The sequence below is a fragment of the Orcinus orca genome, chromosome 10 (assembly GCF_937001465.1).
Source record: "Orcinus orca chromosome 10, mOrcOrc1.1, whole genome shotgun sequence".
Taxonomy (NCBI): domain Eukaryota; kingdom Metazoa; phylum Chordata; class Mammalia; order Artiodactyla; family Delphinidae; genus Orcinus; species Orcinus orca.
Window position 1 is genome coordinate 84,813,150 of NC_064568.1, and position 27,717 is coordinate 84,840,866.

General features: G+C 40.7%; 1 protein-coding gene and 1 pseudogene across 6 annotated transcripts; one reads left to right on the forward strand and one right to left on the reverse strand.

The window, feature by feature from the left end:
* Positions 1–7,291: 7,291 nt before the first annotated feature.
* On the forward strand, positions 7,292–22,423 carry LOC101273955 (zinc finger protein 322). 6 transcript variants are annotated; one of them, XM_033434716.2, is made up of 4 exons: positions 7,292–7,600; positions 8,210–8,292; positions 8,427–8,515; positions 17,850–22,423. In XM_033434716.2, exon 4 carries the CDS (start codon positions 18,032–18,034, stop codon positions 19,238–19,240), a length of 1,209 nt encoding a protein of 402 aa, XP_033290607.1. In that variant the 5' UTR covers positions 7,292–7,600; positions 8,210–8,292; positions 8,427–8,515; positions 17,850–18,031; the 3' UTR covers positions 19,241–22,423. The 6 variants fall into 6 exon arrangements, with proteins under 6 accessions (XP_033290607.1, XP_033290606.1, XP_033290609.1 ...); XM_033434715.2 differs by lacking the exon at positions 8,210–8,292; XM_004273466.3 differs by lacking the exon at positions 8,210–8,292 and having other exon boundaries at positions 7,294–7,457.
* On the reverse strand, positions 13,418–14,767 carry LOC101273710 (casein kinase II subunit alpha-like; annotated as a pseudogene).
* Positions 22,424–27,717: the final 5,294 nt, after the last annotated feature.

A 27,717-nucleotide genomic window follows, 5' to 3' on the forward strand; every position in this document is an offset into this window, starting at 1 on the left:
GAGCCCACACAGTCTGTGCCAGGCTTATTGCCTTATGTGGGAATCTATTTCCCTGTTTCATAATGTGTATTCCTTTGTTCTGCTTAAGCACATGCATCAGTGACCCTCAGGCATGCTCCCAACTTCCAGTATTTCAGACCCCACGGGAAAGGGGTTGTGGTCCTCCTACTGTGGCATGAGAGGGGTGTGCATAGCTGCTGTGGGGACCTGCTAGACATGGGGGACTGACACTCATATTAAAGCTGACCTTGCTCTGTCTCTTCGCTATGTAAGTAAAGTGTTGCTCCATCCTGTGCTTGACTGTGTTGTGTTTTCCCTGGTGACTCTGAGAGCAAGATGCAGTGAGCAGACTTGTCTAGACTTCTATTTCTGGTGGTTGGCAATAACGATGATCTTTGCTACCCGCCAAGTCGTTAGAGTCCTCCCCTGACATGAGCAATCAGTACAGGGGGAACCTGTGAATATAGTACCATGATGGCAAAAAGGACTTTGCAGATGTGATCAAGTTTACAACCTTGAGATGGGGAGATCATCCGGGTGAGCCCAATCTAATCACATGAGTCCTTAAGAGTGGAGACTCTGACTCTGGCTGTAGTCAGAGTTTTGCAATGACAGAAGGCTTGGAGAGATGTGACATAAGAAGAAATTGGTCCTTCACTGCAGGCTTTGGAGATGGAAGAAGAAGGCTATGAGCCCAAAGCTGCAGGAAACCTAGAAGCTGGCAAGAGCGAGGAAGCAGATTCTCCAGAAAGGACCGCAGCACTGCAAACAACTTGATTTTAACCCAGTGTGCCCTGAATTAGACTTCTGAACTACAGAACTGTAAGATAAGAAATTTGTATTGTTTAATCCACTAAGTACATGGTAATTTGTTACAGGAGCCATAAAGAACTGACTCACACCCCTTTCAGGGAATACAAAGGATTCTACAGTCATGTCTCTCTTGAGAACTACCACTTCTTTCATTCAGAGCAATTTTGGGGCATGATGTCCGTCACATGCATAGCCCCTCGGTTAGTGTCTGATACATATTAGCTGAATGAGTAAATTAAAACTGTTTGCCCCAATTGTGTTCAGGCTGGGTACCTAGATTATTAGCTAGGCTGATGTTGAGTTAATACATAATTGTTCTCTAAAAAGAAGAGCCATGTATTAACTTACAGAACAATCTGTTGAGCCCTAACTTATTTCTCTACTATGTTTTATCTGATTTTTCTTTTTCTTTTTTCTTCCTTTATCCCCCAAATTCCAAAGGTTCTTCGATATTTGTTTTGAAGGTTTCTGTTGTCTTAAACACATCAGCAAACATCAATATCAACAACACATCAACAAAAGCACAAAAGTTTTTATTAACCTAAAGATATTGTCCCTCAGCCTGCAGAAGGGGAAGGATTCTTCAGTTATGTTCACGTGTTTTGTGAATTAATATCGCAGAATTTCTTTGGAAGAGTTTGAGATGCTCTATAAAAACATTTGGGGCAAGAAAGCAGAGCAGGCAACTCTAAGTTCCTGTCCCTTGACAAAAACATTTAAAAACAAGCAGAAAATGTGAAAGCTAATTTCATGAGAATTCTGGAAGGTAGTCCAAAGTTTACAGCAACCAATGAAAGCTGACTCAAGAAAAAGTCAACCAAAAAATGGTAGGAGGGCTTCCCTGGCGGCGCAGTGGTTGAGAGTCCGCCTGCCGATGCAGGGGACACGGGTTCGTGCCCCGGTCCGGGAGGATCCCACATGCCGCAGAGCGGCTGGGCCCGTGAGCCGTGGCCGCTGGGCCTGCGCGTCCGGAGCCTGTGCCCCGCAACGGGAGAGACCACAACAGTGAGAGGCCCGCGTATAGGAAAAAAAAAAAAAAATGGTAGGAATCTTTGTGGCATGTTTACTTGCTCTTGCCCCACTCCCCCTCTGGCTCAGCAGCAGACTTAAAGACAGAAGTGTGTGTTCCCAGTGTGGGAACCTGGTGCCTGATTCCAAAAAAAGCAGAACAGTCCTTGTTCTCAAATTATCGTATAGGTCTGTTCTAACCTGTCTGGGGGCTACCTGGAGGACTGATGTGAGGTGCTCATCTCGGTTTTGTTTTGTTTTGTTTAACTCAAAACTCATGCCAAAAAAAAAAGGGGGGGGGCAACCATTTCTTGAAAAAAATTTAAGTTAGAAAAACAACCTGAAGACACTTGAGGCAGAAGATTGTACTTGAGATTTACGATAGACGTCCTCAAGTATAGGAGGAGAACTTTTTTTTTTGAAAATTAGGGCAATCAAAGCATCTGTGTATATAGGCTTGAGTCAGTAATACCCACCTAATAAAGACCTAGCCTGCGACAAAGTAACCACTCTCTCTCTAGCCATCCTGGCTGCGAAGGGTAAGTGACCCTGCTTACCAGGGGAAAGCCAAAGATCGTGTTCAAAACAGACGTCCCAGACACTGCTGAATGTCAGTGTCTAAGAACAAGATTTGTACTCAGTAAGGGGAGATAGAAGTCTATTTCAGCAAGAGGGGAGCCACGAGGTTGAGGGCCAAGACAGAAACTCAACTTAGTTCCTTGAGTTCTCCTTGGGAGAGAAACATGTTCTGGTAAGGAAGGAACGGAGCCACTAACAGGATAAAACAAGACACACTCAGAAATTTCCCTCTGCTATTTCTCCCCTCCAGACTTGAGCTAGCCCCCTCCACTTGAGCTCTTTTAAAAGGAGACTTCAGATATGGCCAAATCCCTGGTGGCTTTTCATCAGATTTCCCAAACGAAGTTCTGCCCTCTTCACATAATTCACTCCCTCTTTACCTCCTGGGCCCTCCATACCACCAACTTCATTTTTTGCTTCTTCAAGCTGATTCTCTCCAGATTTCCTTACTTTTGTTACCCTTCTTATTTAGCGACTATCATTGTCTCATTATGCTCTGTAGCTGCAAAGGAGTTAATTTTTATTCTGCTGTCCATATGCTTTCCAAAAATGTTGGGTTCTATTCCTATGGAAGAAGATGAACATGCATATTATGGGGGAGGGGTGTTATAGCTACAAGAGTGATGCAGAAAATGAAAAATAGACCACTTGATTTAATCCAGTATTTAACAAAGCAACTTCCCTTCTTCCTTCCCCCATCCCAGATTCCCATGTAATATCCATATTCACTTTCATCCATAGGATTAGTACTTGCTACTCCATGTGACAGTGTGACTGAGGTCTGGCCAATGAGATGCAGGTGGAATGATTGTGTGGCAGCTTCTTGGAAACTTCCTTTACTAAAAGCTGGCACATGCCCTTTGCCTTTTCTTCTTTATCTCTTTCTCCATCTTTCTTTCTAAAATGTGAATGTGATGGTTAGAATTCTACCTACCAGATAAAAGCAACATTCCAACGAACAGGGGACAATGAACTGGAAGAAACCCAGCTTTCTGAAGAGTTGTGGAACAAAGCACTCATAACAGCCGTAGACTGCCTATCTTTTTTCATAAAGTCTCCTCTGATCCCTCCAGACAGAATAACCCACTTCCTTCAACATTCTTATGGTACTTTGTACAGATCTTTCCTCTAGTTCATATGCTATTGAATTAAACTTTTCTCGTGCACAGGGGTAGCAAAGCAAAATCCATCCTGATTGACTGACAGTGGATATTGTATTGAGAAGGTACCTGAGCTTAAGTTTTTGTAAAGTGGAAAAGAAAATTCACAACTGATTGGTGTTAGTGCCATGGATATGGGGGAAGAAGCTAGTAATTTACTACATAGATTTGCCACCTCTGAACTAGGCAAATATCTATTTCATTTTTCAACTATGATTTATTAATGATAGGAACCAATTTTTTTAATTTTCTATTTCCAGTGCCCAACTAGATCACAGGGTAGAATGCAAATTGCATGAGTTTTAAAGATAAAATGAGACATCCAAATTAACTTTCCAACTGTGAGAAGCCACTTTGAGGTACTTGTTCATTCTCCTCTATGCTTGGTTATACTTCAGTGGGAAAATCTGAGATACCTGGGAAATCAGGAGGTAAAGAACAGCAATGCTATCCTACTAGAATTGCTGAAACATGAACATGGTGATTTATTTTCAAAAATATATTACTGATTTTTTTTTTAAGAAGATGTTGGGGGTAGGAGTTTTTTAATTAATTAATTAATTTTTGCTGTGTTGGGTCTTCGTTTCTGTGCAAGGGCTTTCTCTAGTTGTGGCAAGCGGGGGCCACTCTTCATCGCAGTGCACAGGCCTCTCACTATCATGGCCTCTCTTGCTGCAGAGCACAGGCTCCAGACGCACATGTGGCTCACGGGCCTAGTTGCTCTGCAGCATGTGGGATCCTCCCAGACCAGGGCTCGAACCTGTGTCCCCTGCATTAGCAGGCAGATTCTCAACCACTGCGCCACCAGGGAAGCCCTACATATTACTGCTTTTTATCTTTGGATTCAATCAAACAGAAGATTATTTCTTGTGAGAAAAATTCCTCTGAATCAGGGTTCTGGCGAATGACTAATAGAATAGATGGGAGCCTGATGAATAGAGTATCTATGGCCAGTTGAGGTTCCTCCCTCCAAATTCTAAAAGTAGGGGTTTCTGAACAAGACCAAAGCAACACAGATATATTTTCCTGCTCTGATCTCAGATTCCTTCTCCCATTCAAGGCTAGTTCCTCTTCGTACTGCAGACCTCAGCCTCTCCTGTTTCCTAAGCGGCCTCTCTACACCAAATACCCCTTTCCTGAATCCTCATCCTTTCTGTGAACTTGTTTCCTTTAGCAACATATTAAAATCTCCCCCACCCTGAAGCCCTAGGCCCTGCTCACTGTTTAAGACCTGTGTTCCATGCTAGAGATGGCCTTTCTTTGTTCTTCTTCATAGCCAAGTTTCTGAAAGAAAAGATGATGCTACCTGCATTCCCTACTTCCCTTTCCACCACAGTCCACAGAAGCTGCCCTTACTAAAGAAAAAAAACCTCTTTTTTTCCTAAACTCCGCAGAGCCTCTTTACAGAGGCAGGATAGGGTAGTGGTAACAAGCACAGACTCAGAAGCCAGACTCCCAGTGTTTAAATCCCCATTCTGTCTCTTAACAGCTGCATGATTTTGCCCAAATTACTTATCCTCCTTGTACCTCATCTTCCTCATCTATAATATGGGGTTATTGTGAGAATTAAAGCACACAGTGTTGTTGGATGATTAAGTGAGCTAATACTATAAAGTGCCTATAACAGCACTTAGAACATAGTAATTCTCATGTAAACTTTATCCAATGTTCTTTGGTGCTATCTCATCTGACCTCGTTATTTGACATTGCTCTCAATAAACTTTTAATTGAACCTCTCCTCCCTTGGTTGCCATGACCCATTTTTTTCATTTTCCTAATTTTCTGGCTACTCTACCTTATTCTTTATCCTTGTCTCCAGGCTTCCTGTTTTGCTTCTCTCTATATGTAAAACTAAAATAAAATCATCCTTCTAAAGATTTTAAGGTTGGGGATAATTGAGCTACCCCATGAATGGATTCCCATTTCTTACAAGATAAAGTCCATTAACTGAAATCACATTAAAACATCTCTGACCTATTTCCCATCTTCCATTCCAGTCCCATCTTCAACTACTTGCTTCCATTCCTTCAAGCCTCACCTCATGCCCCACATTCTGCAGTCATTTCTGACCCTTTCTCAAACAAGTGCTCCTTCTCTCTGCTCCCACACTACCTTATGTAACTTCTACCTCTATCACACCACTTGCTCTCTCCATAGTAGGCTGTGAACCGTTAGAGGAATGGGACTGAGTCTTTCCTGCCTTTAAATTCCTAATACTCAGCATCGTGTCAGGTGAACTGGAAGTGCTCAATAAACATGTGTTGAGTGAATGAAACAATGAATAAAATGAGCTCTTTGCTTGGGTCAATGTATCCTTAAAGAAAAAGCTGAAGAGTTCAATTCAACAATTATTGAGACCTTCCTATACACAGTGCAGGAATCAGAACTCAGTACTTTTCCACTATACAGTCACCACTATTGATACAGCCCTATAAGTACAATGATGGCAAGCACAGGTTCTGGTATGAATGTTCATATTTCAGCTTCATTAGTTACTAAATGTGTGATCTTGGGCAAGGTACTCAATCTCTTCCTGCACCAGTTTTCTCCTAAGATAAAAATAATAATAAACATCTCATAGAATTTTTTTTGAATTTTATTTTATTATATATCAGTTTCTTATGAGTTATCCATTTTATACATATTAGTTCATATATGTCAATCCCAATCACCCAATTCATCATTCATAGAATTTTTGTTACAAGTTAAAGGGATAATACGTGTAAAATGATGAGAACAATGTCTGGAACATATCACATACTCTAAAGTTATTAAAAATTATTTCAAATATTAAGAAGGCTCTGGATAGAATATTTGGGCCTTACTTGGAAGTTTTCATTAAAAACAAACATGAAACTAAGTTGCAACTCCTCTGGGGAAGAATTCCAGAATTAGGAACATGATTAGTTAATCTTGAATAAACGACTGTTATGACCCTGATGATGCTCTCACCACTCCCTAAACTCAGTATTTTTCTCCCAATCCAAGTTCTTAGTCTCATTACCCAGCCTTCTGTCCTCTATATTCCTTGTACTAATCTTTCTCCTTTGATGTCTGAGGGATTTTAGGAAACTTTTTTTTCACTGAACAATTGAGCAAGGGGAGATGTAGATATAGGTATATTTACTTCTCTCTGAAGGAAATCTCATTTCTGCTCCAACCCAAACATAGGTGATTACTTAAGTTGATTCCAGCCCATAAACAATCAGGAAGGCCTGGGAAACCTCCTACAATCAGAGCAGTCCTATCCTCCTCTGCAGTTTTCTCTACCCACACAAAGCCAACACTATCCCCCCTTTAAAGCATTTCATTCATCTCTCTGGCTACATCTTGGGTGGCGGAGCGCTTCCACCGTGTTTCGGTATCCTCCATTTCTTCCAGCTCCTTCGGGGTGTTTTCCACAGGGTCGGTGGCATCCATCTCTTCTGACGCTACTCCTGCCTCGAGTCCTCTTTTAACAGCCTTCAGGAAAGAGAACATAAGTCGGAAACGGTAAGATAAACAGGGTTGCTGCTTCTTAGACAAGGTGGTAGTGGGGTCCTCTCGTCACCCCCAGACGTCAGTAGCATCGGAAAGGATCCCTAAATAAAGTCCTCGACCGCTCCGCCCCGAAACACCAAGGGTCCCGGAGCGCAGGCGCCCCAGAGCCCCGCCCCCGGTCCAGAGGCTCGGCCCCTATTGGCCCAGAGGCCGGGGTTGGACTGCCCCAGTGGCTGAACAGGGGGTGATCATGTGATTCTTGGGGGCGGGGCTGCGCCGGCCGCTTCCCAGCCAGGCTGAAAGGGCTCGGGTAGCCGGCCTTGTCGGCCCTTAAAGAACCCCCTGGATGGCCTGGCCTCAACTGCCCTCGCCGAGCCACGCAAAGGGTGCTGCTTCTGGTTCTCGTCGGCCTCCCAGGTTGGCTTTCCTGCTTTTCCCGAAGGTGGGCCCTTAGGTTTACCGCCAGGAGCCTGCGGCCGCCGGGAAACCCAAACCCGAGTGTCCGGAGAGTAACCGGAAGTGCCGTCCCAGGCGGAGGGGCGGCGCCGTCTGCTGCCGTGGTAAGCGCGGCCCGCGGGGCCTGGGAGGGGCATGGCCTGCGGGGCCCAGGGATCGGGGGAGGGGTTCTGCGGGACCCGAGACCCCCTCGGCCTCCGCCTGGTAGGAGCAGCCTCTGGTCCGCGCAACAGAGCAGGGTCTGGGACCCCCCCCCGACGGCGACTGAAAGGAGGTCAATGAAAAGTTGAAGGAAGAGAAGCTTAGTACTATCGTTCCTGGAGATAATAGTAAACACTGCCAGGCACTTTTCTAAGTGATCTAAGTGTATCTTTCACTTTGGGGGAAAAAAAAAAAAACAAGGACGTTGAATGTTCTCCACCCACCGCCCACCCCTATCTTTAAGGCAGAGATTGGTCATGTTGCATCGAATCTGTATGCAGAAAAATCTGGTTTGTTTAATCATTCCATAACCATTTTTGGAAACCGGCATTATATATAGCTTTGTATCATATGCACTTATCAACTGCATCTTGAGGTTTATAGTGGTAGAAGAATGGGTCATTGATCTCAGAAGTTGAGGTAAAAATTGAAACAAGTAGAACAGGACTCAGGGCTTTATTATGAAGTTAAGGTTAGTCATTACCCAGAAGGATTCTCGATGTTTTGTCTAGAGCTGTTTGGGAAGGAACTGATGGCTACCAGTGGCAGGTGCTTCTTGCAGGAGAAAATAGAATGTAAGGAAAGGTGGGAAGAGGTAAGTTATGGTTGAAAGATACTGACCAGACCGGGGAGTAAATGGAACCAATTTTTAGATGTTCAAGCCTCAGAAAAGTTATAAATTTCACAAAAATTATAAATTTCTACATTATTGATTTTTTTTTCCTCTAGGAGAGGGAAGAATTGAGTGTTGTGAATAGTTATGGACTAGAGACCTTTTGGAGCCAAAAGGAAGATAGTCTTGAGTCTTTGTTGTTATGGTAAGTAACATACCAGGCTGTATGTTTCTATATAAACTGGATTTTTGAGGCCGGAGGAGAGGGAAACTGGGGGAGAGAAGGAGGAATGGGAGAAGATACATGGAAAGAAGATACATGACCCTTTCTTAGCTCCTGAGATAGCAGAGTGCTAAAACCAGTGCTGTGCTACCAATTTAAGTGTATTTTCTACTCCTTTTCAACAGGCTTATTCACAATAGGCTTTTAGTAATTCCTTTGTGATTGATTTGCAGCCCCCAAAAGGCAGTATGCCCGATGCTTAAGCAGGCCCTGGAGTCAGAAGATGAAGATTTAGACACTGGCTCTGCTACTTACTAGCTGTGAGTTCTTACGTAGTTATTTAACTGCCCTGAGCATCAGGTTTTCTATCTGTAAGGCGCAGACATTGGTATTCATACCTATTTTACAATCTTGGGAAGATTAAATGAGATAATCCATGTAATTAATGAAAAATAAATGAGGTAATCCCTAGCCTGGGACCTGATACAGTAAGCATTATCTAGTTTTTTAGATAACACCTTATCAACTTTATCTGCCTGTCACGTACATCCTTTAACTATAAGGATAACCTTGAGCTTTGAAGTTCTGTACTCAGCCTGTCTGCCTATTCTGTGCACTCTGACCCTAGCCATGGAAGAGAGAACCAGTCTTTTCCTAGGAAGAGGTAAGAGAAACCTCTTAGCGAAGGGTACCCTGAAGCTAAGACTTGAAGTATATATTTGGGTTTGCCAGATGCACCAGCCAGGGCTACTAGCCTAGCCTGTTATATTGATGCTGAGGCTTAGAGGATGATGGCTCTTTTTTGGTTCTGATATTCATTCATATTTTTCATTCATTCAATAAATGTATTCTAGACGCTAGGAATATTGCAGTGAACAAAAGACTAAGTCCTAACCCTAATGGAAGTTACATTCTAGTAGGAGAGAGAAACAAGTTAACAAATATAAGATACATACCACAAAGTTGGATGATGATAAGTGCTATGAAGAGAAATATTGTAAAACAGGCTAAGGGGACATAGCTATTTTAGATGAAGTAGTCAGGGTGTGCCTCTTTTTAAGGAAATAACTTTCAGTCAGAGACTTGATCAAATAAAGGAGCAAGCTACTTGGGGGAAGGGCATTCTAGGCAGAAGGAGCAAGTGTAAAGATTCTGATGTGCTGTGTGAGGCTGAAGGTAGGGGGAGGTACCGCATTATGTAGCGCAGTGAAAACTTTAGGTTTTATTCTTAGAGTGGTAGGAAGCAGTTATAGTATTTTGAACTGGGGAAGTGTCATGGATTACTTTCAATTTTGACAGCCAGACTGTATTTTATTTTCTAGGTGCTGACCTCTAAAAGTCTTCCTTATTTTTAATTTTTTCCTTATTTTTAATTTTTTTCCTTGGTGCCCTACAGTTGATTGGCTATTTAGGGCAAATATGATACCCTCGGCTGATAAAATTAGGGAATATTTTAATTCATTTAACAGGCTATGACCATGCTCAGAATCATTTATTTCCACTCTACTGTCCTCTCCTTTTGACCTTAACAGTAATACACATTTTAAAAGACAAAACTCCCATACAGCCACCATCTTAGAGTAGCTATTTGTCTGTATGGATGCATATCTTTACTTAATTGTGATTCTGAAGTCTTCCTTTTCCTCCTAGCATTTCTCCATAAATGTTTTTCTGTTTTTTGCTTAATCTTCGTATTAATCATTAACTGATTATTATTTATTATTGAGTTAACTATTTTAAATGGTTTTGAACAAGGCTTTGCATAAGAGATAGGCACAGAGGATGAGCTCAAGAAATGTTAGTGTTTTTGTGACTGTGAAGCTGGAATTAAGAAAATAATAGAACCTACCATTTATTGAGCATCTGTTGAGATCCAGGCATTGAGCCACGTCCTTTATTGACAGTGTCTCAGTTCCCATGGCAACTCTTTAAGACATGTAATGATATCTTACTTATTTTATCGAAATTGAAGTTTGAAGCTGAAGAAAGTAACTTACCCAAGTTCTCATAGCTACAAAAAGCACAGTGGGAATTTGAGCCAAAATCTGATTCCAGAGTTTGAACATTCAGCTTTAGCTATCACAATATACTAACTCTTCAGCTCCCATGTTCTTTTTTTTTTTAATATATATATATATTTTTTTTTTTTTTATTTATTTATTTATTTATTTTTGGCTGCATCGGGTCTTCGTTGCTGCACGCTGGCCTTCTCCAGCTGCAGCGAGCGGGGTCTGCTCTTCATTTTGGTGCGCAGGCTTCTCATTGCGGTGGCTTCTCCTGTTGCAGGGCACAGGCTCTAGGCATGCCGGCTTCAGTGGTTGTGGCACGTGGGCTCAGTAGTTATGGCTCGCAGGCTCTAGAGCACAGGTTCAGTAGTGGCGCACGGACCCATGTCCCCTGCATTGGCAGAAGAACTCTTAACCACTGCGCCACCAGGGAAGCCCTCAGCTCCCATGTTCTTAAAAAACAAAATAAGATACATTTAAATTTTGAAGTAATTTCAGATTTACAAAAAAGTTGTAAAATAATATAAAGAATACCCATACACCCTTCACCTGCAGTCCCTAAATGTTTACATTTTACTATGTTTTATGAGTCTGTCTATACTAATTTCTCTATACATACATGTACCTATATGTACATTTTTTCTGAACCTTTTGAGAGTAAGTTATAGACATAATACCTCATCTCAAACTACGAGAGAATTAAGCCCTAAAGTCCTAAGACATGGTAAGCCCTGAAGTAATAGGTATGCAATGAATTAACTTCTCTCCCATGTGTGTTCAGTGCTACTAGCTACATGCCATCCTTGGGAGAATTTTAAAAATAGTTACTCAAGTCATTTTCTGTAGGGCTTCGTTCTTTGCCAGAACTCTAGTTGAGAAAGCCTGTCCTAAATACACAATTGTTTATTCCCTGAAGACAAGGCTATTCTCTTATATTATCATTACAGTTATCACAGTCAAAAAATTAACATTCATATAATACTATTATCTGATCGCCAGACATTATTGGAGTTTAGCCAATTGTTCCACTAACGTCCTTTGTAGGAAAAGAAAAATAAGTTTTTTTTGTTGTCCAGGATCCATTCCACCATCACCCATTTCATTTAATTGTCATGTCTTTATTGTGGAACATATCCTCAGACTTTGTCTTTAGACTTTTTTTTTTTTTTAAGTTTAGGCCATTTATTTGGCAGAATTTTCCTCAATTTGGGTTTGTCTGATGTTTCCTCATGATTAGATTCAGGTTATACATTTTTGGCAAGATAGCACAGAAGTGATGTTCTGTTCTTTGCATCATATTAGGAGGCAACTATATATCTTGTTACTGGTGGTGTTAACTCTGATCATTTGGTTAAGGTGGTGTCTTCCAGGTTTCTAAACTGTGAAGTTACTTTTTTTGTCTTTCTAATTATTAAATATCTAGTGGGGAGATATATTCAGATTGTGTAAATATCCTGATTCTCATAAAACTTTCATCCACTATATTTTTGTATTTTTGCCTGAAACAGTTGTTACTCTTCATTGGACATGTGATGTTTTTAATTCCATCATTTATTCTACATTTAATTGTTGGCTTTTTTAATATAAGAAAAAACTATCCCTTCTCAGTCACTATTTATTCACTTTTTTTTTGATAAATAAAACCAAACGTTTATTTACACCAAAGAATTCCAACACTGAATCTTTCACATATGAAGGACAAAGTATTATATATATACAGACAGCAAGGGGTGGCAGGGCTGTAACAGGAGAGTTTAGTTTTCCCACAATTACAGTTCTACCATTTCAGTTTCACTGAAGATAGTGGCTCTGCTCCTACCTCTCAGGTATATTTACAAGACTGAGGGGCAGGTCTTCTCAATGGATGGCATGTGAGGGAAGGGGAAGGTAGGAAAAGAAGGTAGAAAGCTTAAAATAAAATGCAGTGGCCACATCTCTCATTAGCTCTTCAAGAGCTGCTAGCATGAAATCAACATAGACAATGTTTTTTTCTTTTGTAAAACGCAGTAATTATACCCAGTAACTAACTGAATTCAAAAGGGCCAAGTCAAAGAAAACTGAAAAAGATTTTGCCTTCCCCCTCCTACCAGCTATAGAGCATGTTGGGAGATGAAAGGGGAGAGGACCGAGGTAAGGAGCCTGGGAGGGACGGTATTAAAGTTTTAAACTGAACTGAAACTAAATTATAAGTGAGTTGCATTTAGGTTAGGTCAGTAAGACATGATTCATACTGAACAGACGTTTTCAGGAGCTGTCTGCACTTTGGGTAGATTTTCAGCATCTCGGTGTAACTAAGACATATTTCCACTAGATTTACCAGTATAACCCCACTGAAGCACTTTTGGAGTAAAGTGATATAAGTGACTAGCAGTACACTGCTCTTATAGGTTGGGTCCTTCCTTCTTCCTTCCTTCCCACCTTCCTTCAAGAAGCTACATTTTTGTAATCTCTGGAGGAGAGCATGGAATACAAACCCCTCAAAGTGTGAGATGGTAGGGGAGCAATGGTGGGCATGGGAAGAGATCTCCACCCAAACGCAGCAGCCAGAATTGAGGCTGGTTTATCGTTGTTCTTTAGTGGTGAGGAACTGAATTTGGAAGGGGAGAAAAAAATTTGTCCGTGAAATATTCCACCTGCAGAGAATTTTTCAGGGAATCCCCTGAGTTAGGAAAAGTTCGAGTTAAAAAAAAAGAAAGAAAAAAAGGAATACAGCCTATTATAATTTTTTTTTTATGACTGAACTACTATAAATCCACAAGCAACGGTTCAGACACGGTGCTTCTGAAGCCTTTCACTCCTCCCCGCCAGGCGCAAGCTGCATCAAGGGAGTGAGTGGACTCCCCAGCCTCTGCTCAGGCATCAGGAGACAGAAGGGCCATTACTGCTGAGCGCCAGCGGCAGCTGGAACGGGCATCCCAAGGGGGTTGGCAGCAGCAATCACTGGTGAGCCTGCCAGAGGTCTAAGGGGTGAAGGGGTTGGCACTGAAGAAATCCCTGACATCATATTGGTGCTGCTGACAGGCATACTGCCCCCTGGCATGCTAGATGAGCCCATTCGAGTCTGGTCCTTCACAACAGTGTAGAAATAGGGGTGCTCCACGGCCTCTCTTGTGGTGAGCCATGACTGGTGGTCGTACCGCAGCAGCTTGTCCAGGAAATCCAAGGCCTCAGGACTGACAAGGTACTGGTTTTCACTGTGGACAAAGCATTCCCATCGCTTATGGGAATGTCTGCCCAAGATATCGTTAAAACGTGGATCTAATTGAATGTTGTATTTGTCAATATAGTCATATAAATAAATCTCTGTCCCCAGAACCTTGGCTGTCCTCACCAACTGATCATAATTGTCATGTTCATGGAAAAATGGCTCCTTCCGGAAGATCACACTTGCCAGCATACAACCCAAGCTCCACATATCCAAACTATAATCATACATCTGATAGTCTACAAGTAGCTCAGGACCTTTAAAATATCGGGAAGCAACTCGGACATTATGTTCTTGGCCAGGATGGTAAAACTCAGCCAAACCCCAGTCTATTAGCCGTAGCTTCTGTGCTCATGATTAATGATGACATTATGGGGCTTTAATCTCTGTGCATAATCCCCATGCTGTGACAGTAATCCAGGGCCTTCAGAATCTCATGCATGTAAAATCGAATATCATAGTCTGTTAACGTCTGGTACAATTGCTTGAAGTCTGTGTTGTTTACGTGTTCAAAAACCAAGGCAGGAGTTCGTGACACAGGGTCTTTTACAATGTCTGCCAGTGTGATGATGTTGGGACTGCCTTGCAAATTCTCCAAAATCTTTATTTCATGCTTGATTTTCTTCTTCTTTACTGGCTTGAGAATTTTAACAACAACTTTTTCATTATTTGTGATGTTGATGGCTTCAAATACTTCACTGTATTTACCTCGGCCTAGTTTTCTAACCAGCTGGTAGTCATCTTGATTTCCCCATTCCACCACATGTGACTTGTAATCCCAGTACTTTTGGGCTCTGTGCGTATTAACATCTGTGTAAACTCTGGCCCTGTTTGGCACGGGTCCCGACATGTCAGACAGGTTGGCGGACAAAGCTGGACTTGACGTTTGGAGAGATGGCAGTCACTGTGTTGAGAGGCAAGTGGGGGTAAGAGCTTGTTTCAGAACTGTTTTCTTCAAACTGTGGTGGAAGCTGCAGTGGCGGCGGACGCTCTCCCCTCTCTTCACACAGACAATATGGCGGCGGCGGACTATTTATTCACTTTTTAAATGAGTATGGATTCATGGATTCTTATTGTGTTACTAATTTATCACTATCATTATTTATTTTGATGTTGTTTGTTCCTGATTTGTATAGTGGCAGCCCCTTCAGCCTGGCTCCTGGGTCCTCTTGGCATATTGTCACCACTTTTTGAGCACTTCCTTATTTTCTGACACAAACAAGGTGTTCCAGGTTCATCTTGTACTTTCTAAGCCCTGGAATTAGCCATTTCTCCAGTGAGCCTTGATTCCTTTCAGTGGGAAATGGTGTTTAGAAACCATGCTCTAAGTGCTTGGTGTGCTCATTACTACTGGGATTTCATCGTTTGTGACCTCACAGCCAGACATTAGTAAAAAAAAAAAAAGTACACACTTTCACACATACACACATTTCTATTTTTTCTGTGTATACTTAAAAACCTTGACCTCGGGCTCTCCTGGTGGCGCAGTGGTTGAGAGTCCGCCTGCCGATGCAGGGGACGCGGGTTCGTGCCCCGGTCTGGGAAGATCCCACGTGCCGCGGAGCGGCTGGGCCCGTGAGCCGTGGCCACTGAGCCTGCGCGTCCGGAGCCTGTGCTCCGACAGGAGAGACCACAACAGTGAGAGGCCTGTGTACCGCAAAAAAAACCAAAAACCTTGACCTCATACTGATACTTCTAATTCCAGTTAAACACTACATATGCAGAGTTCATTCTAGCCTTTCCCTTTTCTGTGTTTGTAACCCCCTTCGCTGACAGGGAAGCATCTGGGTGCCGTTATATTTATTTATTTGTTCATTCCTAGGCTATACATTAAGTAGTGAACCTTTTCTACTCTGGAGGAAAACTCCTACTAATTAGAGTTCAGTAATTGTTTATAGTCCTTTTTATCTTTAGTTTGAGTTTATATAATCCTAATACTGTATTATAAAGTTATTTGAGTTATTTTTCCCCCTCCTGGGTGGTTTTGTTATTAATTTGAAATACAGACTTGTTTGTTTTTATTTGTATTCCATTTTAATTTTTTTCTCCCTCAGCTTTTCTATTTATTTATGTATTTATGTATTTGTTGAATATGTGAAATGTAACAGTTTAAAAAGTAAAAATGTGTGTTTTACAAAAATGTATATGCTAACAGAAGTATGACTCTCTTTCCATCCACCCTTTGGTACCAATTTCATTTTCCTGTCCTTTTGATCCCATTTACACCTACCTTTTGCTGATAACCAAACTCATTAGTTTCTTCTTTTCTGAGTTTCTTTTTGGCCAAATGAATAGATACATGTGTAGTTTCTTATTTCTACTTAATTCACAACTGCTTTCTAAAATTTACGGTTTATCCTAGAAATTGCTCCACATCAATTCATAAAGGTTATCTTCATCCTGTTTTACAGTTACATAGTACCTCATTATATGTGAACATACCTTCTCTGTGCCAGGCACAGTCCCAGGTGCTAGGGAAACAGCAGCAAATGAAATGAACTAAAATCCTTGTCCTTTAGGGGCTTACATTCTATGGAGAAAAATAAAACAGGAAGGGAGAGAAGGAGTGTTGTATGTGTGGGTCAGCTGGGGTGGAGGTGTGTCATAATTTAAAATAGGATGGTCAGTCAGGCCTTACTGAGACTATGACAGTTTACCAAAGATTTGAGTGAGGTGAGAGAGGGAGCTTTGAAGATCTAAAGGAAGAGCACTTTAGCAGGGGGAGACTACAAGCACAAAGACCTTGAAATGGGAATGGACCTGGCTTGTTTGAACAACAGCAAGGAGGCCAAGGTGACTAGCGTGCAGTACACACGAGAAGAGCAGAGAAGTGTGTCAGAGTGGTAACTAGGAATCAGATTTCCTAGGGACTCCTAGGTTCTAATAGGAGCAGTTTTGGTGGAGTGGTGAGGGTATTTGATTGGAGTATGTTCCAGAAACCTTGGAAGATAAGAATTAAAGACAATAAACAGATTGATTTCTTTTGAGGAATTTTGCTGTAAAGAGAAGCAGAAGTGAGACAATAGCTCGAGCGTGAGGTGGTTGAGAGAAGTTTCTTGTTAGTGCTTTGGTTTTAGGAGAGACATAACAGCTAGTTTGCTGATTAGTGTGATCCAGTAGGAAAGAACAAATTGATATTGCAGGAGAAAGAGGATAGAATTGCAGGAGTGATGTCTTTGTGGCAAAAAGGGGTGGAATCCAGTACACCAATGGACAGGTTGTCCTTAGATTGGGCAGGGGAAGTTTGTTATCCGTGGTAACAGAAGGAAAGATGGAGAGTGCATGACCGCCTTGGAAGAGGTTGGTTGATGTGGTGGGAGCATGTGGAAGTGTTTTTTTTATGTTTTTGGTTTTTGGCTTCCTTAGATTTTCTCAGTAAAATAGGAAGCAAAGTCATCCTATTTTTTTTTATCAGCAGTAAGTTGGGATTTTTCTTTTTGAGCAAGGTTTATGCTCATACAGCCATATCAAAGCAGACTCTTAGGCCCCTTTACCATAATAATAGTTATTATAATAGCTAACACAGAGTACTTACCATGAGATAGATCGTGATTAATTTATTATTCAACTCAATGATGTGAGATAATTTCCATCATTAATCGATTTTATAGATGAGGAAACTATGTACAGAGTGATTAAGTAACTTGCCTGACATCACACAGCTAGGATGATAGTCATAGAAACTTACTTTCTCTCTCTTTGCACTGGGAATTCTAATGATCATTAACCATTTTCTTCCAAACCTTACTATAGAAAGGACTGCACAGATATTCATAGCCCCTTTTGGATTGTTTTCTTCATGAGCAGGCGTACTAATTATTAGGCATCTTGATTATTCAGTTGAACCAAGGGAAGAGGACGAATTCTGGTTTTGAGATCACCTGAGTTCATTAAAGAAACAGTTCTTTCTGGTACTTGCCCTGTATGTGTTGCTGATTGGTTTTATACTAGCAAAGAGGAAAAGTAACTGCTTTCAACCCCTGTAAAACCTAGAGCACTTGTGGACTTTGATACAGAAATTCTGCCTTTTCTGCAGCAATTTTAATTTTGAGCATTTTTTTCTTAGTTAAAGGAATATAAATAATACTTCTTCTTTGTCTCACAGGGTTGGAAATACCAAGTAAAGAATTAGTATATATGATGCTGGAAACTTGCAGAGAGGAGCTGCTCATGACTGAAAGGCCTAAAACAGATGTATCTTTCAAGTTCTCATCGAGAAAATGACTGTGAAGAAAATGATGGGTCAGGAAGACCAGTGGAAAACTCCCTAGGAGAGAGCCATAGAAAATGTACACTTCAGAAGAGAGGTATAATCAGAGAACTCAAAAAAGGAAAATATATCATGTATACCCTCAGAAGGGTAAAAAGATTTTTATTCATGTGCATGAGAGTACTCAAATAGATGATCATATATACCAGTGCCTTGAATGTGAGCAAAACTTCTGTGAAAACTTAGCTCTTATTATGTGTGAGAGAACCCATACAGGGGAGAAACCTTATAGATGTGATATGTGTGAGAAAACCTTCATCCAAAGCTCAGATCTTATTTCACACCAGAGGATCCACAATTATGAGAAACCTTATAAATGTAGCAAATGTGAGAAGAGCTTCTGGCACCACTTAGCCCTTTCAGGACACCAGAGAACACATGCAGGTAAAAAATTCTATACATGTGACATTTGTGGCAAGAATTTTGGTCAGAGCTCTGATCTGCTTGTCCACCAGCGAAGCCATACAGGCGAGAAACCGTATCTATGTAGTGAGTGTGACAAATGCTTCAGCCGAAGTACAAACCTCATAAGACACCGAAGAACTCACACAGGTGAGAAACCATTTAAGTGTCTGGAGTGTGAAAAAGCTTTTAGTGGGAAATCAGATCTTATTAGCCACCAGAGAACTCATACTGGTGAAAGGCCCTACAAATGTAATAAGTGTGAGAAAAGTTACCGACACCGTTCAGCCTTCATTGTTCATAAAAGAGTTCATACTGGGGAGAAGCCCTATAAGTGTGGTGCCTGTGAGAAATGCTTTGGCCAGAAATCAGACCTTATTGTACACCAGAGAGTCCACACAGGTGAGAAGCCGTATAAATGTTTAGAATGTATGCGAAGTTTTACTCGGAGCGCCAACCTAATCAGGCACCAGGCAACTCACACTCACACTTTTAAATGCCTGGAATATGAGAAAAGTTTCAACTGTAGTTCAGACCTTATTGTGCATCAAAGAATTCACATGGAAGAGAAACCACATCAGTGGTCTGCATGTGAGAGTGGCTTCCTCCTGGGCATGGACTTTGTTGCCCAACAGAAAATGAGAACTCAGACAGAGGAGCTGCATTATAAATACGGTGTCTGTGATAAAAGCTTTCACCAGAGCTCAGCACTTCTTCAACATCAGACAATCCACATTGGTGAAAAACCATATATCTGTGATGTGGGTGAAAAAGGTCTTGAGCTCAGCCCTCCCCATGCATCAGAAGCCTCACAAATGTCTTGACCAGACAAGAAGTTATAATGCCATAAAAAATGTATTTGCAATGTAAGAGAACTCCTTAAGATGAAGAACTCTAAGCAAATCTCAGACTTTCCTCAGAGCTCAGATTTCACTGGGGACCAGAGAATCTGCAATTGTAGGAAGTTGAGAAATGATTTGCCTAGAGAGCTGTCCTTACAGAAGCTTATCAACCACTCCAATGAGAAACCTTACAAATGCTCTGAGTTTGGGAAAACCTTTAGTCCAAGCTTGTATCTGATCACCCACAAGAGGATTCTTACAGGTGGGAAACCTTACAAATTTGGTGAATGTGAGAAAGCTTTCTAGCAATGGTCACCTCTTCTCATTCCAAGAGAATTCACATTGGTGGACAGCATTTTTAATACCCTGTGTCAACAGTGCTTCAGAGAGTGTGCACATTTCATTGGACGTCAGAACGCCCCACTGGGAAGAGACCCCCACAAGTGTGAAGAAAGCTTCTAACAGAACTATGACTTTCTTACCTATCAGAGAAGCCATACAGGTGAAAATTTCTATATTTGCCTTGAAGGTGGCAAAAGCATTAGGTGGAGAGCCTTCTTGGGTTTGCACGCCCCCCCCCAAAAAAAAAAACAATCTGAGGAAAGACCTTATGAATTCTCTGAGTGAGAAAAGCGTCTGTCAGTGATCAGTTTTTGTGGTATACTGGGGAACTCACATAAGTGAAAAACCCTATAAATAACCTTGAGTCTAAAAAAGAGCCTTGCAGGAAATCCCTACCTTATTGCGCCCCAAAGAACCTACTCTGCAGATAATTTTGTTCTAGTAAGAGATCTAACTGTGGACTGTGTACATTTAATAGGTATGAGAAGAACTGTTCTCATAGTTAGTTGACTCATACAGTAGAGATGACTTTTAATGAGTCAATATGTAAACTGTTTTTTTTTAGATACCCAGAAACTTCTTCTGGAAGGAGCTAGGGCAGGTCAGAGTAGGCCTGATGGGAAACTCAGGTAAAGATGCTTTTCTTTTATCTGAACCACTTAATGATTGCTTTACTTTCAGTTTTTAAAATTTGGAACTCCAATAAAGGAAAGGACTGTAACCTTGAGATAGAAGGTGTGGCATGTGTTACTGTTGGGGGAAAGAAGTACATTTACTTTGCCTCTGTCGATTTTGTAAGTCTTGGCTGGAATGGGGACTAGTGTGTTGATAGCAGCATGGGAACCTTTTGCTGGTTGTGAAAAGAACTAAGCAGCTAGGGAGTAGTTATCATAGATCAAAACTCTTCCCAAGGCTTCCCCTTTGGAGGGCCAACCTCATAACAAGGTAGAATACTCAGCTTTTTACTTGTGAGTTGAGGCATACCCTTAAAAGTTTCCTTTCCCTAAAATCTTTCAGATTATTACTGGTATTTGCAGCTTCAGCTTTAGAGATTCATTTCTTCTCAACTCAGAGATGCACGTTCCAGGATAATAGTTATGATTTTTGCTAGTACCCATACTTTTGTGACTTCATTTATCATGTTTCTTTCAATGGTAAGATATCCTCATCAGCTCCTTGCAAAATAATTAAAGCTGAAAGAAAGATTTAAGCCTGAGTAGGCACAGAGTAAAACACATAATGATGCATTATTAATGGAGAAGCTAGACTTTGATTTTGAGAATCGTGACTCAAAAGCTGGTGTTTTGTGTTTTTTTTCCACTCCATCATCCTGCTGTTTATAGCAAATCAAGCCGCATAATGACATGCATTTCATTTACTTCGCTTCTGCCAAGGAAAGAGAATACTTTTTATTCCCAGGGAAAAGACTGCAGTCACCACAATATAAGGTATATATTTCGCTTGTAATGTAGGATTCTAAATGCTAGAAGGGAAAAGTAGTTGGCAGATTCATCAGAGGTTTAAGGATAAGCAGTTATCTCCAACTTAACAGGATAATTATGATTACCTTTAATATTCTCCAGAAATACTCTAATTAATCCAGGGATCTGTAAGTGGACACTTCTGAGGGTTTTTTTCTTCCCTCCGATTAAACGACATTTAATATAAATACTTAAAACTTCTACAGTATTTGGGACTGTAGGCTTGGTGAATAAGTTTTGAGTCCTCTGGTTTATCTTAGCAAATCCTGAACTCCAGAGAGCGTTGGTGTTCGGACTCATGGCAGTGGCCAACTATTGCACTGCCACCTTGTGTATGGCTCTAAGCTTTGATCCTGATGACTGGTTGTTGACCTTGATAATCTTAGGGTCAGAAGATATAGCTCATAGTGATAATAAGGAATCTGATTCTATGGTGTTTTTTTCTTTCTTCTTTTAGAAAACATGTCCTGGAAGTTTATTTGATCTGATGTATTTTAGTAATTTTCATAAATAGCTCTTATACCATAAAAAGTTGCTCGGTGTGATAAAACACACAAGATGTATTTGTTTCTCTTTGGTGAAAATCATGTCTATCACTAGTATATGTTTGACAATTGTAATTCTTAAAATAGTATTGGGTGTATGGCTTGGTGGTGATGAAAATTAGTCCTTATGGCTACTTGTTAGTCATTAGAGAGAACTTGGAGAAGGGAACAGAGTTTGTATCTTTGGCAGGGCAGTGACTTGCCCCTTCTTTCAACTAATCTTCCTGGTAATTGTCTCTAGTCTTTAAGTAAATTAAGAATGGACCATCCCTCACACAGAGAACTTTGGGGGTATGAAACAGGTCTGAGGGCTTTTAACCATGGGGGGAAAAAGGTGTTGGTATTACTCATATAGAATAACCTGAGGTTGGAAAGGACCACTTGGGAGCCTGTAACCAAAACTAGAAGGTAACTTCTGGGATGGATGGAGGTTCTCTTGAAAGAGTGCCAACCTAAATCTACCTCAGGTAAGTAGTCAGAGTGACTTTTTCTAGATTTCAGACCAAACGAGACACCTGTATTCAGTCAATGTATTCCTATGCTTTAATGTTTTTGTTTTCCCTTAATTCTTAAATAAAAGCATTGTTCTGAAAACTCCCATTTTTGCCTCCACTGTACTAAGAAAAAGCATTTCCCCTACACTTGCGTTAGAATAAAGCAGATGTTCAGGAATCCTTTCACAGTGTATACGTATATCAAACTGTCATAGTGTACACTTTAAATACCTTACAATTTTATTTGTCAGTTATATCTCAGTAAAGCTGGGGGGAAAAGGAATAAAGTGGATATTCATGTGACCCTTTGGCCTGGTGGTGATGATAGCCATTGAACCATCTCTAGAATTCCAAGATTTTTTTTTTTTTTTAAGAATTCCAGGAATTTTTGATGCTAAGGCAAATAATGAATGGAAACCTGGAAGGAATTATTGTCTTTGCTCTGCTGTAGACATTGGATCATTTTTGGAGCCTACCCATTGCATTACATACGGAGTACAGGGAGGAGTAATAGCTTAAACTGACCGTATTTGGGACTAAAATTCAGAAACAACAAAACTGTCTGTCTACACCCTCAAAATAAAGGACAATTTTGAATTTTCAGTTCCCAGTGGAATTCATGTATGACTCCAGTTCTACCTCTTGTCACCTTATCATTTGTTGGAGTGGGGCAAAGCAGATGGTGTAAAAATGGTGGCACTGATTTACCTCCCATTATGAAGTTTGCCCCAGTTTACATCTATTTGCTCTGCCACAGAATAGGTCCCAGCGTTTTAAGTGGCTCTCATTGTGGGAAAAGAATAAGAGTTAAGACAATTTGGATGGATGAAAAGGGGAAGGGAAAATGGTACAATTTCAAGTTTTGTTTTTTCTTTTGACATAAAGTGGTGTGGCTAGAACAAGGCCTGTGGCCTTCATGCTTATTCCCCCCGCTTAAAGTGATGCTACATCCCAACGTTTAGCTGGGCTGTGGCGAGAAATACCTCTGGGAAAAACACTAGTCATATCCCTTACAAGTAATTAGAAGAGAAATGGTGCCACACTCGGGTAGAAGAAGGGAAAGGTGCCTCCCAGTACACGTATATGCCACAAGAGTTTCTTGTAAGAGTTCTTCACATTGCTTCCTGACGGGCTGGGGAGCACTTGTATGCAACTGAAGCTTTCTTGTTTCATGCCCAAAATATTAGCTTGTGTCATTACCCAAGCAGAGATTTGGACTTTAAAGTGAGGGAGGCTGAAGGCAGTTAACCCTTGCAGAGAGAATCCTTTTTCCATCTGGCACAGGACACTTTAAAAATAGGGGTATAGGAATCCAACTCTCAGTAGTAACTGATAACATCAAATAATTGGTAATTAGTGAAGAAAAGAGAAGACTTGGAGTAACTCCTGTTATCTTTTATATCCACTTTCAAATTCTCTGCAACCCTCTTGTATCCAGGAATCTTGGTCTTAATTGCCTGGCTCAGAAATTTGCGTTAATGTATCTGAAAATGAGAAGTCTTTTATATGGAATTCTAAGTGGACCTCCTCACTACTGAATCCAGCATCTCGTCTAGATGAGGAGCTTCAGTCTTGCAGGTAGAGGAAGTTGGAACTGCTTTGGGAGACATGGGGGCAATTGGTTCGGGGGCAGTAGGGCCATATCATGATTTACCAACAGGCAATTTAAACCACATCAGTTGTTTCTGACTGAGCAGGGGACTGATAAGGGAGTTGTTTGGAACAGTCACTGCTGCAGCGACGTGTCTTCTCTCCTCTGTCAATGTCATAAGCCCACACTCTCAGCCCTCATTCTCCAACCCTATTCAGCCACCACCACCCCACCACCCCTGCATAGGATCATCTACTCCAACAAGAAAAATCTCTAGTAGAGGCCTCCTGACCACTTCAAAACAAATCTCTTTATCCTGCCTTTCTTCTCCCAAAGGAATAAACATCCTGACTCCTTTAACATGCCAAGCACATTCTCTTCAACAACCTCTGAAACCTTCCTCATTTATCTCGTTTTTTTCATTTATTTCCTTCATTGAGATTTTCCCTCATGTCTTCAAATATGTATAGATGCCCTTTCATTCCCTTTTCTTTTTAAACTTTAGGTTGCCCTTAATAGGCTAGTGTTTCTCTTAATTTCCCCCCTTCCAGAATTCACCAGCTTAAAATCTATACTGCCTCCGTTTCTAAGTGTTCATTTCCTATCATGCTATAATCTGGCTTTACACAATTTCCTACCTAGGTATTCTCTCAAAGATCATTAGCGACCTTTGAACCAAAGTGGATGATGTGCTCTCCAACACCGCACATCAGTTGCCTGCCTCTTTTTTGTGTCCTTAGCAATACAGTATAGTACTGATACTCACCCTGTCTTTCTGACATTTCTTTCTGTTGACGCCTATGTTGGCTGCTTTTTTCCTAATCTTATAAAGCATAGGGGCTGATTACCTGCTTTTTCTTAGAAAATGTATTCATCTGTATTGTATGTCTTTTACTCAGATGTAAATAACCTCCAAATTCTCATTCCCATAGCTAATTTTAATTTTCCAGCATCCTGAGTCATTTCTCTTAAAGGCTCAAACCATGTAAAATCCAGCTCATTTCCATTTCCAACCACTGACCCATGTCCCAATTTTTCCATTAAGATTGATAGCACCACCTTTGCTGAGCCAGGGTATCATCTTCGACTCTTTCTTTTCTCTCCACTGTCACCAGATCCTGTTATACTTTCTTCATGTCTCTCACCCTTATTGCTTCATTTGCATTCTTATTATAACCACTCTAGTCCAGAAACTTATTAGTTTTGATTTTTACAATAATCTCTATTATCTATCCCGTTTCTCTCCATCCTACTCAGTTCAGTAGGTTTACCTGCCTTTTACACTGTCTTATGCAACCTTAAATAGATTACTTTCCATTATGTATAGCATCAACTGTACGTTTTCTAACCTAGCTTTTAAGGAGCCTAAAATTTGATCCCTTTTTAGATATATTTTCTGAAATTAATCTAGAGCTGACATTTCACCCTCATCCGTTGTGCGGCAGGAGTGTGGTTTGATGAATCGAGGGCAACTTCAGGCATGAAATACCATTTCCTTTGGTTTGTGAGCCCAAGTTTAAGCTAATTTAGCACCTTGCATTATCCTAATTAGCATTATGGGTCTAAGGTGGCCACATAAACTATGTTGGCCCAATTAGACTAAAGGAAAAATCTTATATAAACTCCTCCCCACTCATTCCACAGGCATGGTTGATCCGGCTCTGGGGAAAGCAGAGCTGAGAGAATTGCCAAGAGATGGGTCAAGAACCATGGCTGAAGTGAACTACTGCCTTCCAATTATATGAGAAAAAAGAAATCCTTTTTGATTACGTCTTATTGAGTTGGGTTTCTATTGCTTATAACTGAAAACATTTTCATATATTCCATAATGTCTTATCTAGTTAGGCAGTTTTCCTTGCTATCCACTGAACATACTTGTTTTTTGTTTACTGTGCTTTCTGTACTTGGACTGTGTTTCATATTGCTTTCTAGATACTCAAATCTAAATATCTGAATATAAATATCTGTACAAAATATGAATTTATATGGAACTCATACATCCTTGGAAGGCTCTCTGGTATCTGTTCTCTGATGACCGGAAGTGACTATGGAAGATATCCATGGATGAAGGACTCTACTGGGCTTGCACAATTTTATGGATTGTGAGTCAGACAATACTCAATATCTAAAAGGAAGTTCAGGTCACATGGCCCTCCTTTGTAACCCATTGTGCAGCATTAAGTCTCTACAAAGCCCAGTAAAGAGTGAGGAGCTTTTTCTCAGGTATTCTTTTCCTGTGGATTGACAGAGGCTCCATAGAGCATCTCTATTTAACACGGACCCTTGATGCACCATTGGATCTGGTATCATAAAGCCCAGTTACACAGCAACTTGCTCAGTACTCTAAATCAGCTACAAAGTAGCTTAGTGGATTTGGGGACTGAGATGAAGTAAGGTAGGTAGAGTTTTGGTAAGGCTCCATCTATCCCTCATTTGGCATTTATAGGGAGGAGCTCTCCAACTATTCCTACTCATAGTGTTACTGGGGCTTCTGAGTGTTTACTGGACTTCTCCTCCCATGGGTCCTTCTCATGGAAATGATAGGACTCCACATTTCCCGGTCATCAGAAGAACTAACACATATCCCCAAACTGTCCAACTGTGATAAGTATCAGGCATTTGAATCTGAGCTTTGAAAGATTTCTAATTAGGGTCAGGCAGGAAATTTTAGTGGGAGCCATACAAAGAACTAAGAACGTAATGACTGTTGAGTGAAGGCCCAATATTTGAATCACTCCTGTCATAAGGAAAAAGAGGCCAATAGTGACTGGTGATGTCCATTTTAAGACAATGTGTGGCCATTATTGAACATTTGAAATATTCCCCCAAAATAATAAAAAAGTGGTACGGAAGGGAATATCCCTCATCAACTCAGCAATCACCTCAGACTCTGAGTTAGCAAATAATTCTCTTTTTCTTAACCATAGTAAAGTAAAATATCACTGGCAGCAAGCCTATGCATTATATGAAAGCTGTTTAATGAAGAACAAGCATGTTTGAGGCTTATTAGTAGCTTAATCTAAAAGTGTCAACTGACAAAGAAAATAGGGTGAACGAAAAAAGCTTATTGAACAAGTTTTTCCATGGGATAGAGAACAATGAAATCCAGGGACCAAGATGTCATTGTTAACTTTGGAAGAAGAGAACCTGCACAATAGAATCAACTGGGAAGATTGTTAACATAGCAATGCCTGGTTTCTTCCGAAGAGATTCTGATTCAGTGAGTCCAGAAAGGTCAGGTACTAGAAAACATTTTTGAATCATCTCCTCAGAAGATTCTAGTAAGTATCTAAGTTTGAGAACCACTCAGGCAGAGGCAGGAGAAATTGTGAAGATGTTAAAGCCAGACATTAGGTGACTATTTCAAGCAGTCTATGTTATTAATGATGGAAGAAACAGATCATTCTCTACTACCTGGTATCAAAAACAAAGCTTATGCTGGAAACAGAAGCAATTACCTTGATGACCTTGGAAAAAATTGAAGATAACTTCACCAGTGGAATTAAAGGCAAGAGACTAAACCCCTGTGGACTAAGAAATTTAACTAGGGGAAAATATCCTAGGAATTTAAGCCTTTTTATTTACTCAGTCAGTGCTATTGTTTCTTCTTGGGAAACACCAGAAGGTAAGATTGGAAAAAGAAGTTTAAATTTCAAAATTTCTAGCACCTTCATGGTTTCAAGGAGGCAGAAATGGATGACAACCTATACTGTTTTAGATACTTCCAAAGCAGTAGATACATTTTCATCTTAACTTGGCCTACCTTAATTCATCCCATATTTAAAAGTTGAGAAATATTAGTCTTGTCTAGGTCTTGGGTTCTTTTTAAAGAATATTATGTGAATGTAAGGCATTATGATTTGACTGTTCTATAATGTACACAACTTTAAAACTCATTCAGAGAATCTCTTCATGGATCTATTTCATTAAATCTACACTTTTTTTCCCCTAAGAAGCACATATTCAACTCTGTGTAAAGCAAAGTTCTGTTTGATTAAAGTAGTAC